At 33.1% G+C, this 21662-nt stretch overlaps 2 protein-coding genes across 2 annotated transcripts; both read right to left on the minus strand.

Moving 5' to 3' along the window:
* Positions 1-834: 834 nt before the first annotated feature.
* Positions 835-9045, minus strand: ATKRS-1 (lysyl-tRNA synthetase 1). Its single transcript, XM_088208626.1, has 17 exons — positions 8813-9045; positions 8467-8542; positions 7673-7741; positions 7386-7551; positions 7177-7270; positions 6249-6334; positions 5570-5682; positions 5427-5489; positions 5212-5337; positions 4809-5091; positions 4596-4692; positions 4121-4277; positions 2695-2838; positions 2238-2306; positions 1999-2142; positions 1855-1909; positions 835-1134 (listed from the first exon to the last, which is right to left on the minus strand). Exons 1-17 carry the CDS (start codon positions 8911-8913, stop codon positions 1121-1123), a joined length of 1857 nt encoding a protein of 618 aa, XP_088064752.1. The 5' UTR covers positions 8914-9045; the 3' UTR covers positions 835-1120.
* Positions 9046-9460: 415 nt separating this feature from the next.
* On the minus strand, positions 9461-17555 carry HPT1 (homogentisate phytyltransferase 1). The gene is made up of 13 exons (XM_088208627.1): positions 17111-17555; positions 16778-16825; positions 16195-16481; positions 15814-15897; positions 15636-15710; positions 15348-15431; positions 13808-13897; positions 12540-12641; positions 11592-11687; positions 11439-11510; positions 11251-11346; positions 10640-10744; positions 9461-9726 (listed from the first exon to the last, which is right to left on the minus strand). The coding sequence occupies exons 1-13, from the start codon at positions 17160-17162 to the stop codon at positions 9685-9687; spliced, it is 1233 nt and encodes a 410-aa protein (XP_088064753.1). The 5' UTR covers positions 17163-17555; the 3' UTR covers positions 9461-9684.
* Positions 17556-21662: the final 4107 nt, after the last annotated feature.

Below are 21662 nucleotides of genomic sequence, written 5' to 3' on the forward strand. Positions count from 1 at the left end.
GCTTTAAAACATTTTGTATGTCTGCCAATTCATTCACATATTTTAAATCTCATTAATGCTTTATATCGAACTATTACTACTATTATATACTTCTCTTTATATATAATATACAATTTAGAATGGTATTTGTCTACCAAGTCCAGCATTGAACTGGACTGTAGCTGGCTAACATCCCACCTCTGGTTATAAATGTACTAACTTCCACCTCCGGTTATAAATGCACTAACACTCAGGTAATGAGTTTTCTGCCCACATAAAATGTTTGCTTGTGTCCAAACCATGGGCTTATCTCTATGACACCTAAGAAGAACATGCCCCAACCAGCCCACATTAGAATTACAAATTGTTATTTGTTATTATTTAATTCAATTTAATTAATTTTATTCTGTCAAATCAACATTTAAAAATATCATACTTTAATGTCTGAAAATAAATTTTAGATAGCAATCCAATGTGACTAAAAAAGAAGTTAAAATCTGAAGACAGTATCATGTATCTCTGTAAATGTGAGAGACATCGGCTTATTTACAGAGATAAGATTCTCCCTTCCATCCTTGTCTCGTTTCAATATCCAGCTGCATCTTTAATTCCCTTCCAAATTTTATTTAAACTAAAGAACGTGACTTTTACTTTTGCAATTTACTGTGCTATACTGCATTCAAAAATACTCTATATCCTACCCAGACACTTGCATTACAACCTCAGAACTACCAAGAACTAAGTGTAGATTTTTCAAAATAAAATTCAGAAACAAAACTCTTATTCCCAGAGTCATCCTAAATCATTTTTAGGTTCCACCTCTTTTCTACTATTTCGGAAGACAGTCACAAAGAATCGTGCAAACTTTTGCTTCTTCTATGTTGAAAAGTTTCCAAAAATAAAAAACCTCCTAATGGATAATACAGTATTCCCATGATTATAGAACATTAACATTCTGAATTAAATAAATAAGACATATTTGTATTGTGGAGAAAAAAAAAATTGGCATATTTTTTATATTTAAACAAGAAATTATGACAATCCCACAAAACTTCTAACCGTGTTCAAGCAGCTTGCAAGTCTCACTGGCAAAAAAAGTGCTAGATATGAACCGGTTGCTCGCTTACTGGATCCAAATTCTTCATGTAGCTACAGCTGCCAGAGAAATTGAACCAACAACCATAATTTAAAATGCTTATATCTTGAAACAGACAGTAGCAGATGGCCGAACCACAATCTAGGAATAAGAAACTCAAACAAGGGTGCATGATTTTCTTCTGTGTTTTTAGGACTCTCGCCCTTGTTACATCTGTACTTCTAGTTCAAAGAACTCTAATGAATTTGTGAGGATAAAATTTTTGCAGGAGTTATAGGATTTTTAGAAGTGCATTAAACAAACCAAACCAAACTAAATTCTCTTGGTTCGATTTTATGATAAAATTGTTTGGTTAGGTTTCAATTATTTAAGAAACCAAATTTAAAGGTTTGGTTTGGGTGTATGGCAGGAAAAATCCTTGAGCATGATAACTAAAGATATACCAGTCTGAGCCATAGCTACTATTGGCAAGCCATCATTGCAAAACTACAAGAAGAGAAGGGCTCTCTTCACATATGGTAAAAAAGGATACTCATGGACATAAACAAGCATACATATGGTAAAAAAGGATACCCATGGACATAAACAAGTATACATATGGTAAAAAAGCAATGAAAAACAACCATGAAAATAAGGAAAATTGAAGAAATCAATTAAGTTTATGAGACCCATAAGAGCTACTCTAGTTAAATATATCTCTTTCCTTGATAGGCTGAATTCATTTCTCGCAGTGGGCTTTCAATGAATGGCAAAACAAAATAAAATGAGTTGGAAGTTACCTTTAGCAGATGTTGGCTCATCCTGAGGTTTCATGGCTGGGAAGAGAAGAACCTCCTATAACAGAACAACATAAGCAGATGGTGACTAACTGCTGACAAACTGGAGAGAGGAAAGAACTAGACAGGGACAGAGAGCCAAAAAACCTTGATATTCTGTGAGTCAGTTAACAACATAGCCAGCCGGTCAATACCCATTCCCCAACCACCAGTGGGAGGCAACCCATACTCAAGAGCAGTACAAAATGTTTCATCCAAAGCCATTGCTTCATCATCACCCGACTGTCGGTCCTGATATTCAGACCAGAAATTAATTTTTTAAGATCAAATTGCAAGATAGATTCTATTCCAGATATTACAAGATTAACCATCGATTTGCATGATACCTTGAGCTGTTCAGCAAATCGTTCACGTTGTACAACAGGGTCATTCAACTCGGTATATGCATTGCAAAGCTGCAGTCACAACATAGTAACTAACAATCCTGAAAATTAAAAGGACTAACACAGGAAACAGAAAACAAGAAATTATGAAGTTGAAGCTGGTTTAGTTCTTATCTAAATTTTAATTTTCAGTTCTGAAAATGAAAATGAAAACAAATTTTACCAAAAATTATTTGGTAGTTTAAAACAGAAACTGTTTTCTGAAAATAAAAATTCATGAGAACATCAGAGAGGAACTTTATTTTTCTTTTCTCTTTCTCTAATATTTTCATTTTCATCTTCAGAAACAATTTTCTGTTACAAACAAAACGTGTTTGCTCTTATGTTTCATTTTTAATGAACATTAAAACAGAAATAAGGTAATGGTTTTCAACAACCAAATGGAGCTAAATGTACATACTTCATGCTTGTTGACAAACAATTCAAAGCGTTCTGTTAGGCCAGGTTTCGATCTATGCCACTTTGCCAAGGGGCTCATTATCTCAGGATGGTTAATGATGAAGGTAGGATTTACACACGTCTCTTCCAAAAAGTGCCCCACGAGCTGCAATGGCATACACTTGAGAGATAAGTTTAAAAACAATAACACTGGAAAAACAGAAAACACGGAAAAATTTTATAAACAGAAAACTAAATGAAAATCTAAACAGAATTTCATAATATACAGCTGCTCGGGGTTACATGCCTACATCTTAAAAGAAAAATCATCACAAGATCATAAATTATTGGAGCAAGGAAATGACTCAGATGATTCTTTTGGCTCCCCTTTGGGTTAAGGCACACAGGCCTTGCAAGAATAGTTTTCTGCCTATTTTGTATACAAATTAGCCGGCTGCTTCTACTGATGTCTATTTACATAGAATTGACTGGCTGCTTTAATTGATTTTACATTGTTTATCCCAGCCTTTTTCAGCTTTTGGTTTTACTTCATTTTTGTGAACATCTATTCCTTCCTTTTTAAGTACTTTATTTCTAACCTCTCTAATAATACTTCTTTTTCCACACAAAAAGTCTAGCATTTTCAGAACATAATAAATAAGCAATGAGTAGTTTTGGTGTGCGCATACTTAAGTAAAATAAATATGCCTAAAATGACACATGATCTTGTACACTCGTGACTGAACGCAACATATAATTGCTAATGGTCCATCTACCCTTAATAAAATAAATACGCTTAAAATGGTACATGCTTTTGTATACCCATGAATAGGACATATAATTACTAATGGAGTAAAAAACAGCATCAGACAGTAGCTGCAAAAATCCAATCTTAATTAACTGATATGCACATGATAATAAATCAAATACAAGAATATCTAGACACCAAAACTTACTCTTTCTTTAGTAGATTGTTGAAGTATTATGATAATTTTAGGCCCAGTAGATGTCACTTAGTAATAGAAGAAGGTCTTCTAATTTTTTTATTCTTTTATTAATAAGTTCGGTGCATTTTAATAGAGGGAAAGAGCTGGTAGATTTCATAAAATTTGTGTTCCTTCATCAAAATATATATGTTAGACAGAAAAGAAAGCATGCTACCCAATCGTGCATAATATTTAGCACAGTTTGAACAGCTCATCCATGCCCTAAGCCTAATCTCTTACTTCCCACCAGAAAATACCCCAAGTCATATTAATACTTTCCAGCCCTACTTTCTTGACAGTTCAGCCTTTTTACATTTATGGTCAGCAAACAACATAGTGACTTAAACATGGCTCCCATTAAGCTCACAGAGATCTGGAGTGCCTACTCGAACAATTTAAGATAATCATAATTTCAAGGCCACCAAATTTTTAATTAATTAATTTGAAACAAAGAAAACATACCTTGTCTAACAAACGAGTTGTTGTTTGAGGAGGAGGGCATTTGACATCAAACTTTAAACATGCATTTGCCAGGTACTTGTTTGCCTCATCACTGGCCAAGTCTTTTGGTATTGAGAGGTTAGCAATCTTCTCTAACTCCTCTATCATATCAATCCTCCTGTGGAAGTCAAACCATATAATTTTTTTAGAGAAAAAATTGCTCGTGAAAAGGCAACAAGATGCTGCCATTCATGACAAAAAAAACAGTATCTACAAATTTCTCAAAAGACAAAAAAGTATGCACCCATATTGGACTCAATGACCCCTCCACAAACTAACAAAGACTCTTCAGTCAATGATCCTCAACAGCAGCAAAAAAAGATCATTTCACTATTCCACTATCGATTTCAGCTTATTTGGGAGTAGAAAATAAGAGGCATTTTTATGCTGAACTAATTGTCATATCATGCTTAATAGATAAACAGGATCATCAAACCTGAAGGGAGGAGTGAAATCAATCTCAATGGGATCCTTATCAAGCCCATTTGAATGATATTTTATTTTATAGCCACCTGTCAATTCTTTCACCATCCCTGTTCCAAATTAACAAGACAAAGGAAAGCTTAGTAGCATAATTTTTTCTCCAAAAAGAATTTGAGAACATAAAAGAAAAAAATTCAAATGTCTAGCAACAACATTTGCCACAAACCGCTCAACATTTCCTCAGTAAGTTTCATCAAGTCATTGTAGTCAGCAAAGGCCATATAGAACTCGCAAGTAGTGAATTCAGGATTATGAGTCAGATCAATTCCTTCATTCCTAAACTGTTTTCCTATCTCGTAAACACGATCAAGTCCACCAACAACTAACTCCTTAAGATAGAGTTCAGGTGCAATTCGCATGTACAGCCTCATGTTCAGTTCATTATGATGTGTAATAAATGGACGCGCAGCTGCTCCTCCAGCAATCATGTTCATCATAGGTGTCTCAACCTGAAAGTGACAACTACCATGAATACAAGAAACATTCTGAATAGATATGTATATGTACATACATATGTAAGCATATATAACCAAAGCAACACAAATAACCCCAAAAGAAAGGCGCCAAACCTCCAAGAAATCAAGGTTGTCAAGGAAGCTCCTGACATACGAAACAATCTTGGATCTGGTCTTGAATATTTGGCGAACTTCCGTATTCAACATCAAATCAAGATACCGTTGACGATACCGGGTTTCCTAGCATAAAAAACACATATCGGCATACGCTAATGTACAAACGAAAATGACGAAAAAGAAACTATACACTCTGGGATGTTGATGAGCACCTGATCTTTTAAAATATATGCTTCTGGATTCCTAGTACTTCCTGGAACCCATGAAACACCTTTCTGTAAAAAGAGAAGAAATATTAGCAACAATAACATATTCCACCCAGCATGATGTCACAGTAGATTTTATTCATCCTCACATTCGCAGTATCTGAACTTGGACCAGGTTTTTGTCTGGGCATCATGTGAAGGCAGTGAGATAAAACTATAAATGATCTTGGAAAAATGCTCAATTCCCCTCTTTTAGTTTTTCCTGTCAGAATTAAAACCTAAATTACATCATAGACATTAGAAGAAATGAAAGCAGCCACTATATTGCAACAGCATGCTATTCTCCCAACAGAAATAAGAATAATGTGAAGGAAGAAGTAAGGACCATTTGAAATAAAAATCCAATGTGCATAAAACAAGATGGTAGAGCACTTCTAAATGTACCACGTAAAACACCTGACCAGCAAAGAGGTCAAATAATCCATAATTTAGAAGAGAGTTTATTTAAAAAATCTTTAGTTATGCTGTAACCACAAGAAGATCATATCGTGAAGTCTTTAAAAGAATCCATAAGGGGAACAACAAACTACAACTATTACTTGCGAACATCATAATGTTCTAATAATGAATATTATGAGGATTAACCAGGACCAAAATCCCAGTGTAGCACGATTTCCAAAACTTCACAAAGTAAGGCTGATCTCATAATCCAGGCAGCTGCAGAATATGCAAATAAACAGATAGACAAGCATGCTCCCTAGCTATAATAGATGAAAAATCTTAATGACTGTAATAAGACACAAATGTCAACAGTTGCAATATGCTAACCTGGAAACCCAGTGATACCAACAATATCACCACGTTTAACACTGGCATGGAACTTTGAAAAATTTGCTTCATCCATGCCCGACTTGCTGCAGTAGTGACAAGGGAAAATAGGTTTAGCTATCTGATAGAAAAAGGCAGAAAATTTGGAATATTAAAGAAGTGGATCAAAGTACAAGTTCTTTTATAAGGAAAAAGATATAATAATTTAAACAAATCAAGCATCTATCTTATTTGACTTATGGAAGAAGCTATGGCAAAACTTACCAAACCATAACATTTAGAAATTTATTTATATTGTTCTACGCCCTAAGCAAGCATGACTAGACATGTATTTGCAAAATTGGGAACTGATAAACACAGGTAGACAGTTAATTGAGGACTATTAGCAAACATGTCCATACACACAAAAAAAACACATGCAAGAATGCAGTTGTCCTTGTCTCTTAACTTGTGACTATAAATATGCTACACATGATTATGAGGTTGTAAATAACGTCACTACATTCAAAACATCAACTTACTTCCTGGCCTCCAATCAAAGAGGAAAATGAACGACCATCCCATTGTTTTTGACAGAGAGGAAGAGGAAAAGGAGATATCTTATGCCAATCATGCTAGGGACCATAAGACTAATAAAAAATAAAATGCAATAACATAAACAAAAATATCTAAGAGAAAATATATACAAACACATATACATATATATATATATAACATCAAATCAAGTAGGAAAGTAGTTATAATGTTAACTGAGGAAGACACAATTGAAAGTAACAGCTTCTAGTTAATACTTGAATAGATTCAAAGACAGATGAGGGTCTTGTTGATACAAAATGAGCAAGAATTTCAGCTTTTCAGGTAAAAGATGCTAGGTATCAAGAAAGAAATAGATAAGGAAAGTAAATTCGAAAACAAGAGATAACAATACCTTGCATCAGCCATAACTTGGACCTTAAACCCACCACCATGCAGATCATAAAAGAATAGCTTGGATGAGGAAGATCTTTTGTTCATGATTCGACCTTGAATGAGGAGAAAACATAGAAGGATTTCACTAGAAAGAAAAAAAAAAGAAAAAAAAAACTAGAAATGAATGACTAATATTCTAAATATATGGAAGTCATTTATTTTGATTACCAGCCAAGGACACTCCAACATCCTCAAGATGTTCCCCATTGCTCAAACCTCCATACTTCTCTATGTACTGATAAATAGACATGGAAACTTCAAATTTGTGAGGATAGGGATTCTCCCCTTCTGCCTTCAGAGTCACAAGATACTTTAGCCTATTTTCAAAGTATTGCTGCAAGATAAACAAATCAAGAAGACAAATTACATTCTTATATTTTATAGGCTCAAGAAAATAACATTCGGCATAAAAGACATGCAGAATTGATATCATCGAGGAAGGAATGAAGCTATACAGTTGGATCCATATCTTCATCATCCGCTAATATTGATTTCTGACTCTGCGAGCTAGCCTTGGCAGCAGCCTGGAGGAAATATGAAATTTGTATTTTACAACAATGATCAAAATGAAATGCTCAAATTTCTGAAGAAGATCAAATGTTTTTCTGTTCCACAATCAATGAAGATATAGAGCATATAGTTTGTATGACATTAATCATCAGAAACACAAGTATTTGATATCATAGAACAAGCACGTGTATGCAAGACACCTGAGTCAAAAGAATAACAACTTCAGCACTAAAAAGATAACAACACATGATTATTTCTCGCAAGTTCAAAACAACAGCCAAATAACTACTCATGGTTACACTTCTAGCCAAATAAGTTATGTTCCAGACATCCATCAAGAATTAGTTATGTTCTAGACGTTCTGCTTGTATTCGGTATTTCATTTATCATATGGAAAACGTGCATCCAGATGCATTAAGCTCTAGGATGCTTTAAAATATTTTATATGGATATTTCACTTTCCAAATAATATGAAAGGATAGAAAGCAGCATTTGGTCAAAACTATTCGTCACATAAATACTAAACCAGCAATAAAACATCCCCAGATGATCCCTTTCAGACTAATTTAACCACTTCAACGGCTATATATTGTTATAAACAGCATTGAGTGACTTATAAATACTTGGTAGCAATATTAAGAGGTATTTCACTGAAGTCAAATATGAAGAGAGATTCAATGGTAGCACCACTAAAATTCCGAAATAAGCAATCAGAAAATCCTCATTCCACAAAGAGCACCTGTTTAGCCTTCTCCTCCTCTTTACGTCTTCTCTCTTCTTCCCTCTGCTTGCTCTTCAATTCCTTCTTGCGAGCACTGCAAAGACAATATAACCGCAAACCAAAATCATCAAAAGTGCCAGCTATAAACTCGAAAACTGCATTTGTGCAACCAAATAAATCAAGATTGCAAGAGCAAATTTATATATATATATATAGTTCATTTCCTCGTTCACAATTCGCCACATCTAAAACAAAGTTAAGAAACACCGACAAATAAAAATTAAAAAGACAGAGCAAGACAATAAACATTTCCGAAAACAAAATCTCACACAACGGAGAAAAGACAGGATCCTAAGGAACATACTTCTTGCTCTGTGTTTCAGTAGAAACTGCCGGCTCGGAGGACGATGAATCCACTGTCAATTCCGATACTGATTTCGCGGTTTCCTCCACAGATCCCTCCATTTTCGCTTGAGAGGGTGAGGGGAGAGACAAAGCCTTTTCTGTTGGAACTTCTTTCCGAGCGAGAAGATAATAAGAGTGCCGCCAAGGAAGCTAGGGTTTTAAGTAACGGAGTAGCGGAGACACGGGGCTTTTTAAATTTATGCCGGAATATATAGTATGCACAAATATAAATTAATTAATTAATGTTAATATTAATATTGGAACTCGCTTTAAAATTTAAACGGCTCTCCATTTCTCTCCTTAGTCTCCCTCCTGTTTATACTATTTTGCATATTTTACTTTACTATAATAGTAAATTAAATTGACTATTGACTATTGACTATCATCAGCTTGAGCTTCAAGCAAGGATATTTTTTATGTTTTTTTCTTTATTAATGGCTGATGGCCAAAATTTACATCTCAGATAAAGTCAAAAGTAAATAGTAAATTAGGTTGACTATAATAGTAAATTAAATTGACTATTGATTATCATGAGCTTGTGCTTCAAGCAAGGATATTTTTTCTGATTTTTTTTTTTAGTTTGTTGACGGCCAGATTCAAATTGATATAAAAGAAAAAAGTTAATTTTTTAATTGAAGGAAATTAAAAAAAAAAAGTTAATATTTTATGATAAGATCCAACAATACACCATCTTATTGACTGAACTTCAATCAATATTTATTAAATTTTACATGTTCATCTGCTCCCAATTGGACTCAATGCATTTTCACTTAAGAGATCAACAGAAAGACAAGTCCTTCCTCGTCTCTGAATAACTAAATTCTCTGCTAATCACCTCACAAATGGTATCAGCATGTACTCAGCATAAAAGAGCTGCAATAGAAAAACAAGCTATCATCAATTCGCCGCCAAAGATTTTGTTTGGAAAAGCTAGGCAATAAAATTGTATTTTATTTGTAAATAAATTGAATAAGGAATTCAATCGCAAATAACTATGAATTTTCGGGCAAATTGCAGTACTTGAAACTATTTTGTATGATTCAGTTGTATCATCAGAATAGGAGAAACACAACCAAGACTGCAAGGTACAGCTTAAACTTTTTCTTTTGGAATTTTTGAAATAGTTTGGAATTTAACACTTGGTTGCTTCCATATGAAATTCACTATATGTCGTAGTATTCTAAACAAAAACCATTTAATCCATCAAGTTCAAAAATTTCAAGTAAATAGAACCTAAACAAGGATCTAACTATTGCGAATTATTCAGTATCAAGCATATTAACTAGTACTTTCTTTACCATTAGATCTCATTATAAAATACAAACTCGTGGTAAAACCAGTACTAGTCAAATTAACTTGGTATTCACTTGCAAGCAAGATATTTTTAGCTCAATACATGACTATCATAAGAAGTAATATGTGCCTTTATGTGTAAGCAAAAGCACAGAATTTCAGTGACCAGGCATGTTTCAAATGCCAAAATGGTCTAGCATTGTGAGTTGCAGCTAATGAAGGCAGAATTGACAAAGCAAAGCTGTTTGCTTTAAATATGTAAAATAGAAAAAATGTAGAGGATGACAGGAAGACCAGTACTTGACATGGTCACATTTACATGCCATTCGATTGTCTTCCTATTCACAAAACTCTTGTTAAATTCATCTACTTCAACTATGATGTTCATTAAGCAATATCTAAAAATATCAAGTAATTAGATCTAATAATACAACAAAAGTAAAATAGATTTAAACATTCAATACAAAATTAACCAAAAAGGAAAATAGATTACCTGCCAAATAAACATATAACAGGATGTTATTGCAGCTTTGCTCTTCAGGTTGACAGATTTGGCACGACCCCATAATATTGAAGCCAATATGGCATGACCCAACATCTGAACAAGTGCAAAAAAAAAATGAATCGTGATCTGAATAGAGCATTTAGATACTTGCACATCTGGAGAAAAACAAGACTCTACATCTGCCATACAATCTGCACCTAATTTCTGTAAGCAATGATTCAAATTAAATTATTCCCTCACTCGGCAAGCCAAAGAAAAAGATCTGGTTCTGGTAAAATCAGTCTCCTCAAGATATCTATATATCCACATTTCTAAAGAGGACGAAGAGTGGTAAATCAGAAGTTTAGTTGAAATTAATGATGTCACAGAAAATGGCAAGTAAACTATGCAAAAGCACCTTCATGGTGGTAGTAGGCTCAATCATGAACATGCAACCTTAACCATTTAAGCTAAATAATGCAAAAATAAGCCTTTGCACCCTTAGCCACTTGCTTCGACCTCTACATTTTGTATAGAATGAGAACCTATAATATTCAATAGACTAAAAGTTACTGATGCACATTAATGTGCTTTATAGATTAGCTTTAAGAACAAATTACTGTGACAATTTTGCTCCAGGTATAAGAAGATGAAGCTCCAACCAAAATTGCAACAGCATAAGCCATTTGAAGAAGTGAAATACAAGTCCAGAAAACCTGAGAGGGTAAATTTACAAATGCGTTATAAGTATATTAAAGTCAAACAAAAAGAATCCGCATTTAAAAACTTGAGTGTATTGAAAATTTACCCGCTTTTGACCTAGGCGTACTGAGAAAGATCGGATTCCAAATATTTTATCGCCCTCAATATCTGGTATATCCTGCTTGAAAGCCCAAACTATTTGTTACAAGCCTATCCTAAAACTCTTGCCATTGTTATCCCATGAAAAAATGAAATTCACCTTAAATAATGCTATTACAACTGAGAAGAAGCTCATGAATGCAGTTGCAAAAATTAGCGATCTTGAAAAGAGAGCTGGTCTCTGGTATACATGAGTCTGCAAATTTCCAAACAAATAGAACATAAGCACTTCAGTTTAATAGCTTATCTAACCTCAAGTTACTACAGATTGACGGACATGCAGCCACTACTTTAAGCCCTGTTATTTAAGATTTTAAGATCAGATTTGATAAGAATATTTTCCATTTCTAATCCTAATACATGCGTTACAAATTGATACAATGGAGCACTATGTCAAGATGGTTTTGGGGGAGAGATATAACTAAACATTTGTCCTGAGAAGGGCCAAGGCAAATAGCTGACAATTAATCCTTTATGTTTCATTAATGCTTTCAGGTGATTGCGGTGTGAAATGGGGTTATAATTGATTTAGATTTTAGATCTTATCTATTCATGTTTATCTAGTTACTAGTACCAAAATAAAGCCAATAAAAAAAGAAGAGAGCAATATAACAGAATGATGTAAATCTATCAAGTCTTTCGTACACCAGATTTGATTAATAATGGCTATATATGAAACAAGAAAAAGAATTTCATGAAGTGAAATGCCATATGAAAGCTACGATAGATCAGTTATAATTAAAAAACAAAGATAACATTGAAATTGAAACTACTTATATAATTATTCTTGGTGAAATGAATCTCACTGATTGTTGAAGAAAATGTTAAGAGAGGTGAGATTTTACTCCTTTTGCTTAAAAATTATCCGCAATTGAAGAGGGAGCTCATGATGTGAATATAGATCAATCCTATTTCTCCATAACTGTTTGTGATATTAAAAATAGGATAGTGTCTGTAAGTATGCATCTCTGACCAGAACAAAAAATTCTTTAAGAGATAAAACAGAGATTCAAAGAGAAAACTGAAAGGAAGAAGGTAAAAGAAACACCTGTATGTGTAGATAAAAAGCAAGTTGTACAATCACTGCTCGAACAGCTAAGATACACATTGCTGCAACCAATGCAAACCTTTTCCATCTTAATAGAGGCAACTGAAATAAACCCAGTAGATAACCAATTTGGTAAGGATGTCAGACTATTATACTGTAGTTCTAATGCATATCTAGAGACCAAATGAAAAGCCAAAAGAGTATCAGATAATAGAAGTGACTGTCTCTCAGTATCTTAAATTAACAAATTAATCTCCATATTCTATCCCAAGACCAATTGTCAAGTTAGATTTCATTAGCTTTTAGATATCATAGTGAAATGCATTGGAAGGAATGTCAATACGAACATTATTCTACTTAAAACATACTAGTGAATATAAGACAATAGGATAATGAATGATATCGAAGGTTGGGTAATATGAAACCAAGAGAACATCATTAAGTAAGTCTAAAGAATGCCAAATCTTGCAGGCACATTCTCTGGTGGTGCCCATTTGCACATCAACTTTGGAGTATGACGTATGGTTTGTTGGGTTTGAATTGGGTTGTTGCTGATTCTGTTAAGGAGAAGTTTTGTGTTTGGAGAGGAAATTCAAGGGGATGAAAGGACAAGTCTTATCCTCATGGCTACTTTTTGGGTCATCTGGAACGAGAGGATCGAAATGGCTTTTGAAGGGAAATCTAACTTTGTTAACTTCAAAGATTTTTGGTTCCAGATCCTAAACTTTTTTATCAAGGGTGGTCATCTGCTGTATTCTAACGAGAAATTTAGAGACCCTTTAGATATTTTGATAAACTTGTAAATCTTGGTACATGAGTTGCACCCTCTTAGTGCTTTTGAATTTATAAATTGTTTATTTTCAAAAAAAATTCCAGTAATTACTCTTGATAACAACACATCTAGATCAAGCATTCATAACATGTACGTGGGAGAGGTGCATGTTATATGGAGTATTGATATGAACAGATAGCCAACCATACTTTATCTTGCAAATTTATGTTTGCAACTTATATACTATTACAGCCCTAACACTATTCTCCTTCAAACATAAAGCTTGTAAATGAGCAGGAGGACTGATTTGGATATGGTCCTAGCCTTCATCAGTTCTTGTATTAAGGTCGCTGCTAATTACGAATATTTTGGATGCATGAAAAAGATATAAAGAACAATTACATGTAATGCATTAGGAAGTAAACATTCTTTTATCTCATACTAGTTGCACGATAATTAAAAACATCTGAAATGTAAGAAAATCTACGCAACTCACATTGATTGAATATGCAGTGCCAAGTATGAAACTGATGAAAAGGGCCCAAAACAATGGCCACGAACCGACAATCCATCCAATAAAAAAACTCTGCAAACAAATAAAGAGATTTGGTTAGGACTGTTTCAGTTGAGTATCAGTAGCAAAGCACAAAATTTTGTGGTAAGCATATAGATCCCTGCAAGTTGGATAATTGGAGCATACAGGCTACTTTTAGTTGAATCCCTTAATCTAACTAATACAAAAATAAGAAAATTTAGTTGTATTTCCCAGAGTTGTTACTAAAATTCAGGATTTATAAGAAAATTAATTTGACACCCAAACCCGCACTCCTAGAAAAGGAAGAAGCCATCAGACAATATGAGAAAGAGGATGAAAACTAAAATCCATACTGAAACACTCCATTTTATATTCAGATGCACATAATTACAAGTGGCCACTACAATTTAATACCCTATGGTTTGGGGTTTTTAAATCTGATATATAAGGTTTAATTTTTTAGTAGTTTCAGTATTCATGGTTTGCACTTATTTACTTAGTTTATATACTTCTATAATTTGGATTATGAAAAATTTAGCACGTAAAAACCTCATGTTAGACAAGCCAAAATGAAAAAAAAAAATTTATTAGTTTAATGCACACAAACTCCCATAAAGCTTCCCTAGTTTGGATTTTGTTTTTTCCTTCAACGTTGAGTACTTTTAAGTTTTATATTTGTTTTAGTTTTTTTCCTTAAATTTTCATTTATTTTGTTTTTTAATCATGGAAAATATAAAATGAGCTGTCTACTTTTTAAAATTTTTAAAATCTAAACTGTCTGCAAAGTACCAAACTATTTTTTTTTTTAAATGAGCAAAGTACCGAACTATATGTTGCCCAAATAAATACTGCCAAGGCCAAGATGCATACAATAGTCCTTCTCTATGCCTTTTGATGGATTCTATTATTTTTTCTTTTCTTTTTTGTTTTTTTGTAAGATATTGTTTGTTAGCTCACCTGATATGTTGCACAATTTTTTATCTCAAGAGCGAGAAAAGAGTCAAATAATTGAAGTTTTGGAAATATATCACTGCCTTAAAACCTTTCTTCATAAAATCATGCCTCTAAACCAAACTATATTGTGCTTTCTCTGGAAAATTTGGATATACAAAGTACAGACAGTGAAAGGGAGAGATGATCTTCCTTCCTCATAACTGCCCCCAGTATACAAAACCAAAGTTTTCTATGGATATGATAAAGAGATGACAAGCAAACTTCATTTACCATTGTCCCTTCTCCAGTAAATTTCCCAGATAAAATTGGACAAATATTACAAAAGATGCAGCTGAATAGATTACAAGCAAACAGAAATGACAAACTAAAACAACTCCCATAAGATTTTAGGATGCTTTAGGAATAACAATTAGCAAAATAAGATATTTTTTCTGAGTACAAGAAAGAAACAAAAATATAATAATGGATAAGCAACCATAAGCGCCACATAATTCAAAACGAATTTTACTCACAGAATGCAAAGAGAAGTAGCTAGAGATATTCATACCATGAGGGAAGCTAAAGTAATGATCAAGATACCAGTCTGGACAGAATATTCCCCTGAAGCTAGCGGAAGATATGGCTTATTAACCTGCCATGGAAAACACGGTAGAAATAAACAACTGATACTTGATGATTTGGAATATGCCGTAAAAATTGGATATCTAGTCTGATGCCTCAAATAACTCATCCTTTTATCACCAGTTCCAGTTTTGCATCTCAAGGAAAGAGAAACCACTGTCTAGAAAGTAAGAAAATGGTTGATCTAGCAATGAAGATTCGTATGAAAAGCTACCTTATCTATTTCAATGTCATACAGCTGATTTAAACCAACAATATAGATATTCATCATGAAGGCAGCAACCACGGCCTGCAAGATGAAATAAGAAATCTGTAAGGAGTCTATCACTAGATGAGAATAATAAATTTTTAGTATAGCCATTTGATCCAAAATTAATATTTCGGTACACTACCTCCAACACACCAGCAAGAAATAGCGGAGAAATATCAGATAGCTTTTCTACCGCAAGGAGAGAAACAGATATAATGCTCAGAGCCTGCTAAGAAGGAGAGAAAAGGTTAAACTCTTTCTTTTATTGTTCTCCTTAAATATATGAAAATGAACAAAGGAAACAACTATATCTGCTATAAAAAGATACAAAATTTGCGAATGGGCAAGCCATTTTTGCTCAGTGGCAAGAGTGCTCGAGAGTGAGCTTTAGACGTGGAGTTTGATTCCCAAAATTTACAACGCCTAGTAAAAGGCTTAGAGAAAAGTCAGGAAATGAATCTGGTAAAGATCAACAATAAAAATCTAATTTACACAATGTTCGCATCAACAAGGTAAACTTAACTGTGCCAATAACTGTGTGTGGTCTCGAAAACCTGTAGAAGGCATCTAAAATGTTGCTAATGGAGCGCCAAGTGCTCTTGGAACTATGAGATTCAGGCTCAGATTCAAGAGAGTGGCTGGATGTAGCATTCACTGCAAATTTTGTCTTATTTTTCAGGCATAGAGTAGATCTTTCCTCAAAACCTCTATCATGCTGCTTCTTAAAGTTCTGCTGAAACCTCACAGCATAATATCTCTGCAGAATGCTACATGATCTACATTTCGAAACTTGAACTCCTACATTAGAACCTATTATCCCAGGCATCCACGTAAGAATACATAAAAAGTCATACATGACATAGAAGTACATCAAAGGAATATCAATTTAGAAGCTTAGGCACAACGCAGATCAGTTAACTGACACCATACAGCTATATGTATTGCCAGGTAAAAATCAAGTGATAAGATTGCAAATTATCACAGTAAGAAACTACCAGTAGAATCAGTAAGTTGAGACCAAACCCAAGAATCCATGGGGGATAGACTACTTCAGAAGATGAAGATACAAGTCACTAAACCAGAATTACAGAGATGGAGAAACGTACTTGAGAAATTGCGAGCCTTGAACTTATTGCAACCCCAAAAATTCCCGCCTAGTAATCCATGCATGCATCAGATAAAAGAGAAACCAAACGGAATAAATCAGACAATAAAACACCCAAAAAGAAAAAGCTAATAAACCTGGCTTTTTCAGATAAAAACAAACATCCAAACAAGGCATTTAACACTAAAAATGTTAAACGTGTTTAGACCCTATTTCTCTCATTTTTCAACCCACATTTCTGTCAAACGATTCCTTTTTTCACCAAAGAGAAAAATGAGGGGAAAAAAAAGAACGGATTACACCCAGATTCCGGCAATAAAATCAAAACTCGTACCAGACGTGATTAAACACGATTTAGGAAAAGACCCATAAGCCAGAGACTCCATTGAAACTTCCACTGAACTAGCGATGGATAAAACTGCGCATCAATTCAATTCATCAACTGAATCTCCATATGAAGAGCTTCACACTCGCTGAGTACTAAAAACAAGCTTTATGAAGAACGGAAATGCCCTTCGTTTTCGAAGAAAACTGAAACGTTTAAAATGGGATAACTGAATGTTTGACTGCCCACAGAAGAAAACAAAAAATCGATGGTGAACTCCTGCGAAGTTGCCTGCCCTACAGACTCCGTGTAATTTTAAACGCAGAATGATAAAATTGAGAGCTCCCATCAGCTTGACGAAGATATTTATCAATATAATAATGATTAAAAACAGGAAATTGCCTTATAAAAATATTTTTTCCTAAAAAGAATTTTTGCAAATAAATGATATGGTCAGTTTTTATCCGTATTTTGCAGAAGGAAACGGGGTTGGTTTCATTTTCTCGGTTGGAGAGTTTGAAAAGTATTTTGAATAGCAGCTTTCCCATTGAAAGCCAAGGAACCACAAAAATCTAGCCTCGTGACAAATTTAAAATCAATTTTTCATTTAAAAGCAAATGCAAGTTTTAATCCATCAAATATAAATGTAACACTATACTTAAAATATCGAGTTCATAATTAGTTTTAATCTTTTATTGTTTAAACTATAAAAAAAAAATTATTGATTTCCACTCATATATATTTAATTTTAAAATATTTTTAAAATTTTAAAAATAAATATAAAGGATTAAAACTTAAAAAATAGAAATGTTAAATTATATCAACAATAAACAAAAATAATTTAGAATTTAAGGTTTACATTACTTACATAATAAATTAAAATGTCCAATAAAAATATAGAAATACTTTTTTATAGCAGTTCATAGTAATAGAATAAACAGTTAAAATAAAATGAAATAAAAATCTTATGGGGTTATCCTCCATTGGACAACTCTGATGGAGTCCGGGAGATAACATTCATTCGCAACTTTTCTAGTGTTCAAGATTTGAATTTTGGTCTTTTTGATCTGAAATAGTTCAATAGGAAAATAAGCAATACTAATCTAGTAAGAATATTACACTTAACACCGATATAGAAAACCAAATATTAATAAAAAATCATAAAACAACAAACAGAACAAATTTATCTCTTAAATAAACTTATTTAATATAAAAAAGTAAGTTTCATGTTTACTTTTGTGAGTTTCTAAAAAAAAAAACTTACAAAGCCAATAACCCAAATCGTATTTTGATTTTATTTTCAAATGAGCCATAATAATAAACTTACCTATTTACTAGTACTCTTAGAGGGTCTATAGGGATACCCCCCTATACATGAACACAATATCCAATTTTTCGATTAACCAGTCGAACCCTATATCTCGTCCAGTAATGGGCGCCAAACATGTCATTGTCTCAATACTCCGTTCGGTATGAGAGTGAGTTGTACCTCCTAACCCCTTCCGGTATGAAATTTCTCAGCTCTATTCGATTGAAGTAAGATCCATGGTAGGGTTTACCCTATGTACTGAGTCCGTTCACCTTTTTTCAGAGTACCTAGTAAACCTTTCATACATAAAATCACTTTATCAACCAATCACTATCAACCAATCAGCCATCACATTTAACATCTCATCAGATAATATAAATTTATACTTTAATAATTAAGAAACGTAATTAGGACATTTTATTTCAAATCAGTCAACAGATGAAAAAAATAGTTAGACAATCAATAAACGAGAAAATAATTAAAATTAATAATTTAAAGCATACGGTGCAATAATAAGTAATTTAGGCAATATAGAAAAATAAATAGGCAACATAGATAAGGTATGACAATTATACACTTATCAGTTATGGCTTCACTAGTGACCTGTAGTTAATTTTAGAATTTTTCTAATTTTCACAAAACACAATGTTATTGATTATTATTAAGCTTCAATTTATTATAACGGGAAAAAGGGTGATAGATTCTTACCCTGGATTGGTATACAAAATACTGTACTTTTTACTGGACCTCCTGGCGGTCCCCAGATTTTTTGAATTTTTTTCTGTGAAAATTAAAAATACCCATCATGTATCTAAAAATACTCTAAAATGCCAAAATAGGTGTTTTTAAACTTTTCGGCCAATTTAGGGTTCTAACACAGCAGCGCTGCCATGCTCCGGCGTCGGCTCCACCGCCCACGGCGGTGGTTCCTCTTGACATGGTTATTTTCGACCAATTTTGGCTGATCTTGGCCAATTTTGTATGGAAACCTGCGAAAAACCAAGTTAGGGGCATCTATTGGCTAGAAAAGGCAAAAATCAAAATCCTACCAGCGGAAGGGTCTCCAAGTACAACAGCTTTGCCATTCCTCCTTTGCAGTCGAGGTGTTTCTTCAGCTAACCCACATCAGAACAAAATAAGGAACACAATGGTAAAAAAATCGTAGAAAATTGGAAACGGAAAGGGGCTCATCGGAGGAGGTTTTGGATTTTAGCTACGACTGTTCGGCCAAGCTTTGCTCATGTTTTTTACCTCATTCATCGGCCTTTCGGCTTCAGTATGGGTATAGGAAGATTTGGGATTAAATTTCGAGCAAAAGGGAGGAAAATTGTACGTTTTCGAGGTTGGTGGTGGCTCCGGTGCGGCGATGATGGTGGCCAGTCTTTTTCTCCGGCGTCTGATTCACTTCTCGATTGCCCTTCTTCTTCTTCTTCTTCTCTGGTCACCCCTCTGTCGACTAGAGTTTTAGTTCCCTATGGACAGGAGTTTAAATACTCATCTTTATTCGATCCAAGTCATCCGTTCGAGTCGATATAGAACGAGTAGAACCGTTTGATCATTGCGTGTTTAGGCCGATCACATGTGCGAATCTGGACTGTCCATCATGATCAATCCCATCTGTCCAATTGCATCTGAGGAGGAAATATATCCAGATCATTCGTACGCGCGGGATGCTATCTGGATCGTTGGATTGCTCAGGCACACGGATCGCCTGCATGGCCTCTCGCGTAGAACTGATGTTAGCATATCCACCACGCGGCGCTTTCTGACTCGCTGTTGTCACTAACGTGGCCGTTTCACATGGACGTTTTTTTGTGCGATTTTACTCCCTATTTTAATTTTTTTTTTTCAGAAACATCTTCTTTTTTTCACAGTTTCACCATTTTCTTAAAAATATTTTTAATTTCATCCCTAAATTTATTTTCTTAAAAATTTCATAAAAATAAAATGAAATAAAAAATTAAATTACTTAAATATATTATTTGATTAATGTAAAATTATCCCGGATCAAATTTATGGGCCTTGGTATTACAATAAATCATAATAATAAATTTATTTTATTTTTAAATAAAAAATATAATAGTAAATAACATTATAAAATAAGAATAAATCTGTAGTAAATTTTTTTATTCGTTTAATTTATAATTTTAAATAAATAATTTTATTTTCTAAGTTGCCTTGGCTATGTAGAAATAAAAAAGTTATTACATAAACAATTAACTAAAAATTACACTTCTAAATAATTTTATAGAATCATTAATGAAATCATTAGCGTTTGAAAAGTTAAAATTTAAATTTTTTCACAAAAGTTAAAGACAAAATATATTATTAGCAAGTGAAAATACAAAATTTATAATGTATAACTTTTAAATACGATTTTAATTTTTATTGAAAATTTATATTTAAAATCTCATAAGTTAATTTCATCATATCCACAACTTTTGTTTTTTTTTAAAAAAATTAACAAGATTTTTTATAATTATTTCTACAAAATATTAAATAATTTTTAATTAAAACTGATTTTAAAAGTAAAAATTAAAAAAAATGTGGGTTTTCTTCCTTTATTTTTATATTAATTTTATAAATATTTTGGATTTGATCTATTTCACACCAATGAAATGGAAATAGAGGATTCCAACTCTTGTTAGGTATACACATTTATAGTATACATAATATATATAACACTATTATATAATATATATATATATATTATATTTGTATATATAATATGTAAAAGCCCAAAATTTTAATAGAATGAATATATATTATAAGGAAGCAAATAATAATTATGATTTACATTCCTTACACAATAAATTAGGATACCCAATAGAATTATGGAAATGTCCTTTCAAAAAAGTTAAAATAATAGAAATAGAAATGAAACTGAAATCCTATGAGGTCAATCTCCACTGAAAACTTTGATGAGATCCGGGAGGTAACATTTACTCGCAACCCTCCTGCTGTTCAGGATCTAGATCTTGATCTGAAATGGTTAAATAGGGGGATGAACTACACTAACCCAATAAGAATATCATACTAATCACTTATACGGAAAATTGAAAGTCAGTAAAAATTATAAAACAACTGATGGAGCCATTAGTTTAGGTAAATTCATTTAATATAAAACTACGCAAGTTTCATACTTACCTTTATGAGTTTTTAAAATCAGCCTATAAAGACAATAACTTAAATAATATTATGATTTCATATCCAATGAGCAAGAATAACAACTTACTTTTTTACCTACTTACC

Source organism: Carica papaya, chromosome 7, assembly GCF_054855325.1.
Source record: "Carica papaya isolate Zhongbai chromosome 7, ASM5485532v1, whole genome shotgun sequence".
Classification (NCBI taxonomy): Eukaryota; Viridiplantae; Streptophyta; class Magnoliopsida; order Brassicales; family Caricaceae; genus Carica; species Carica papaya.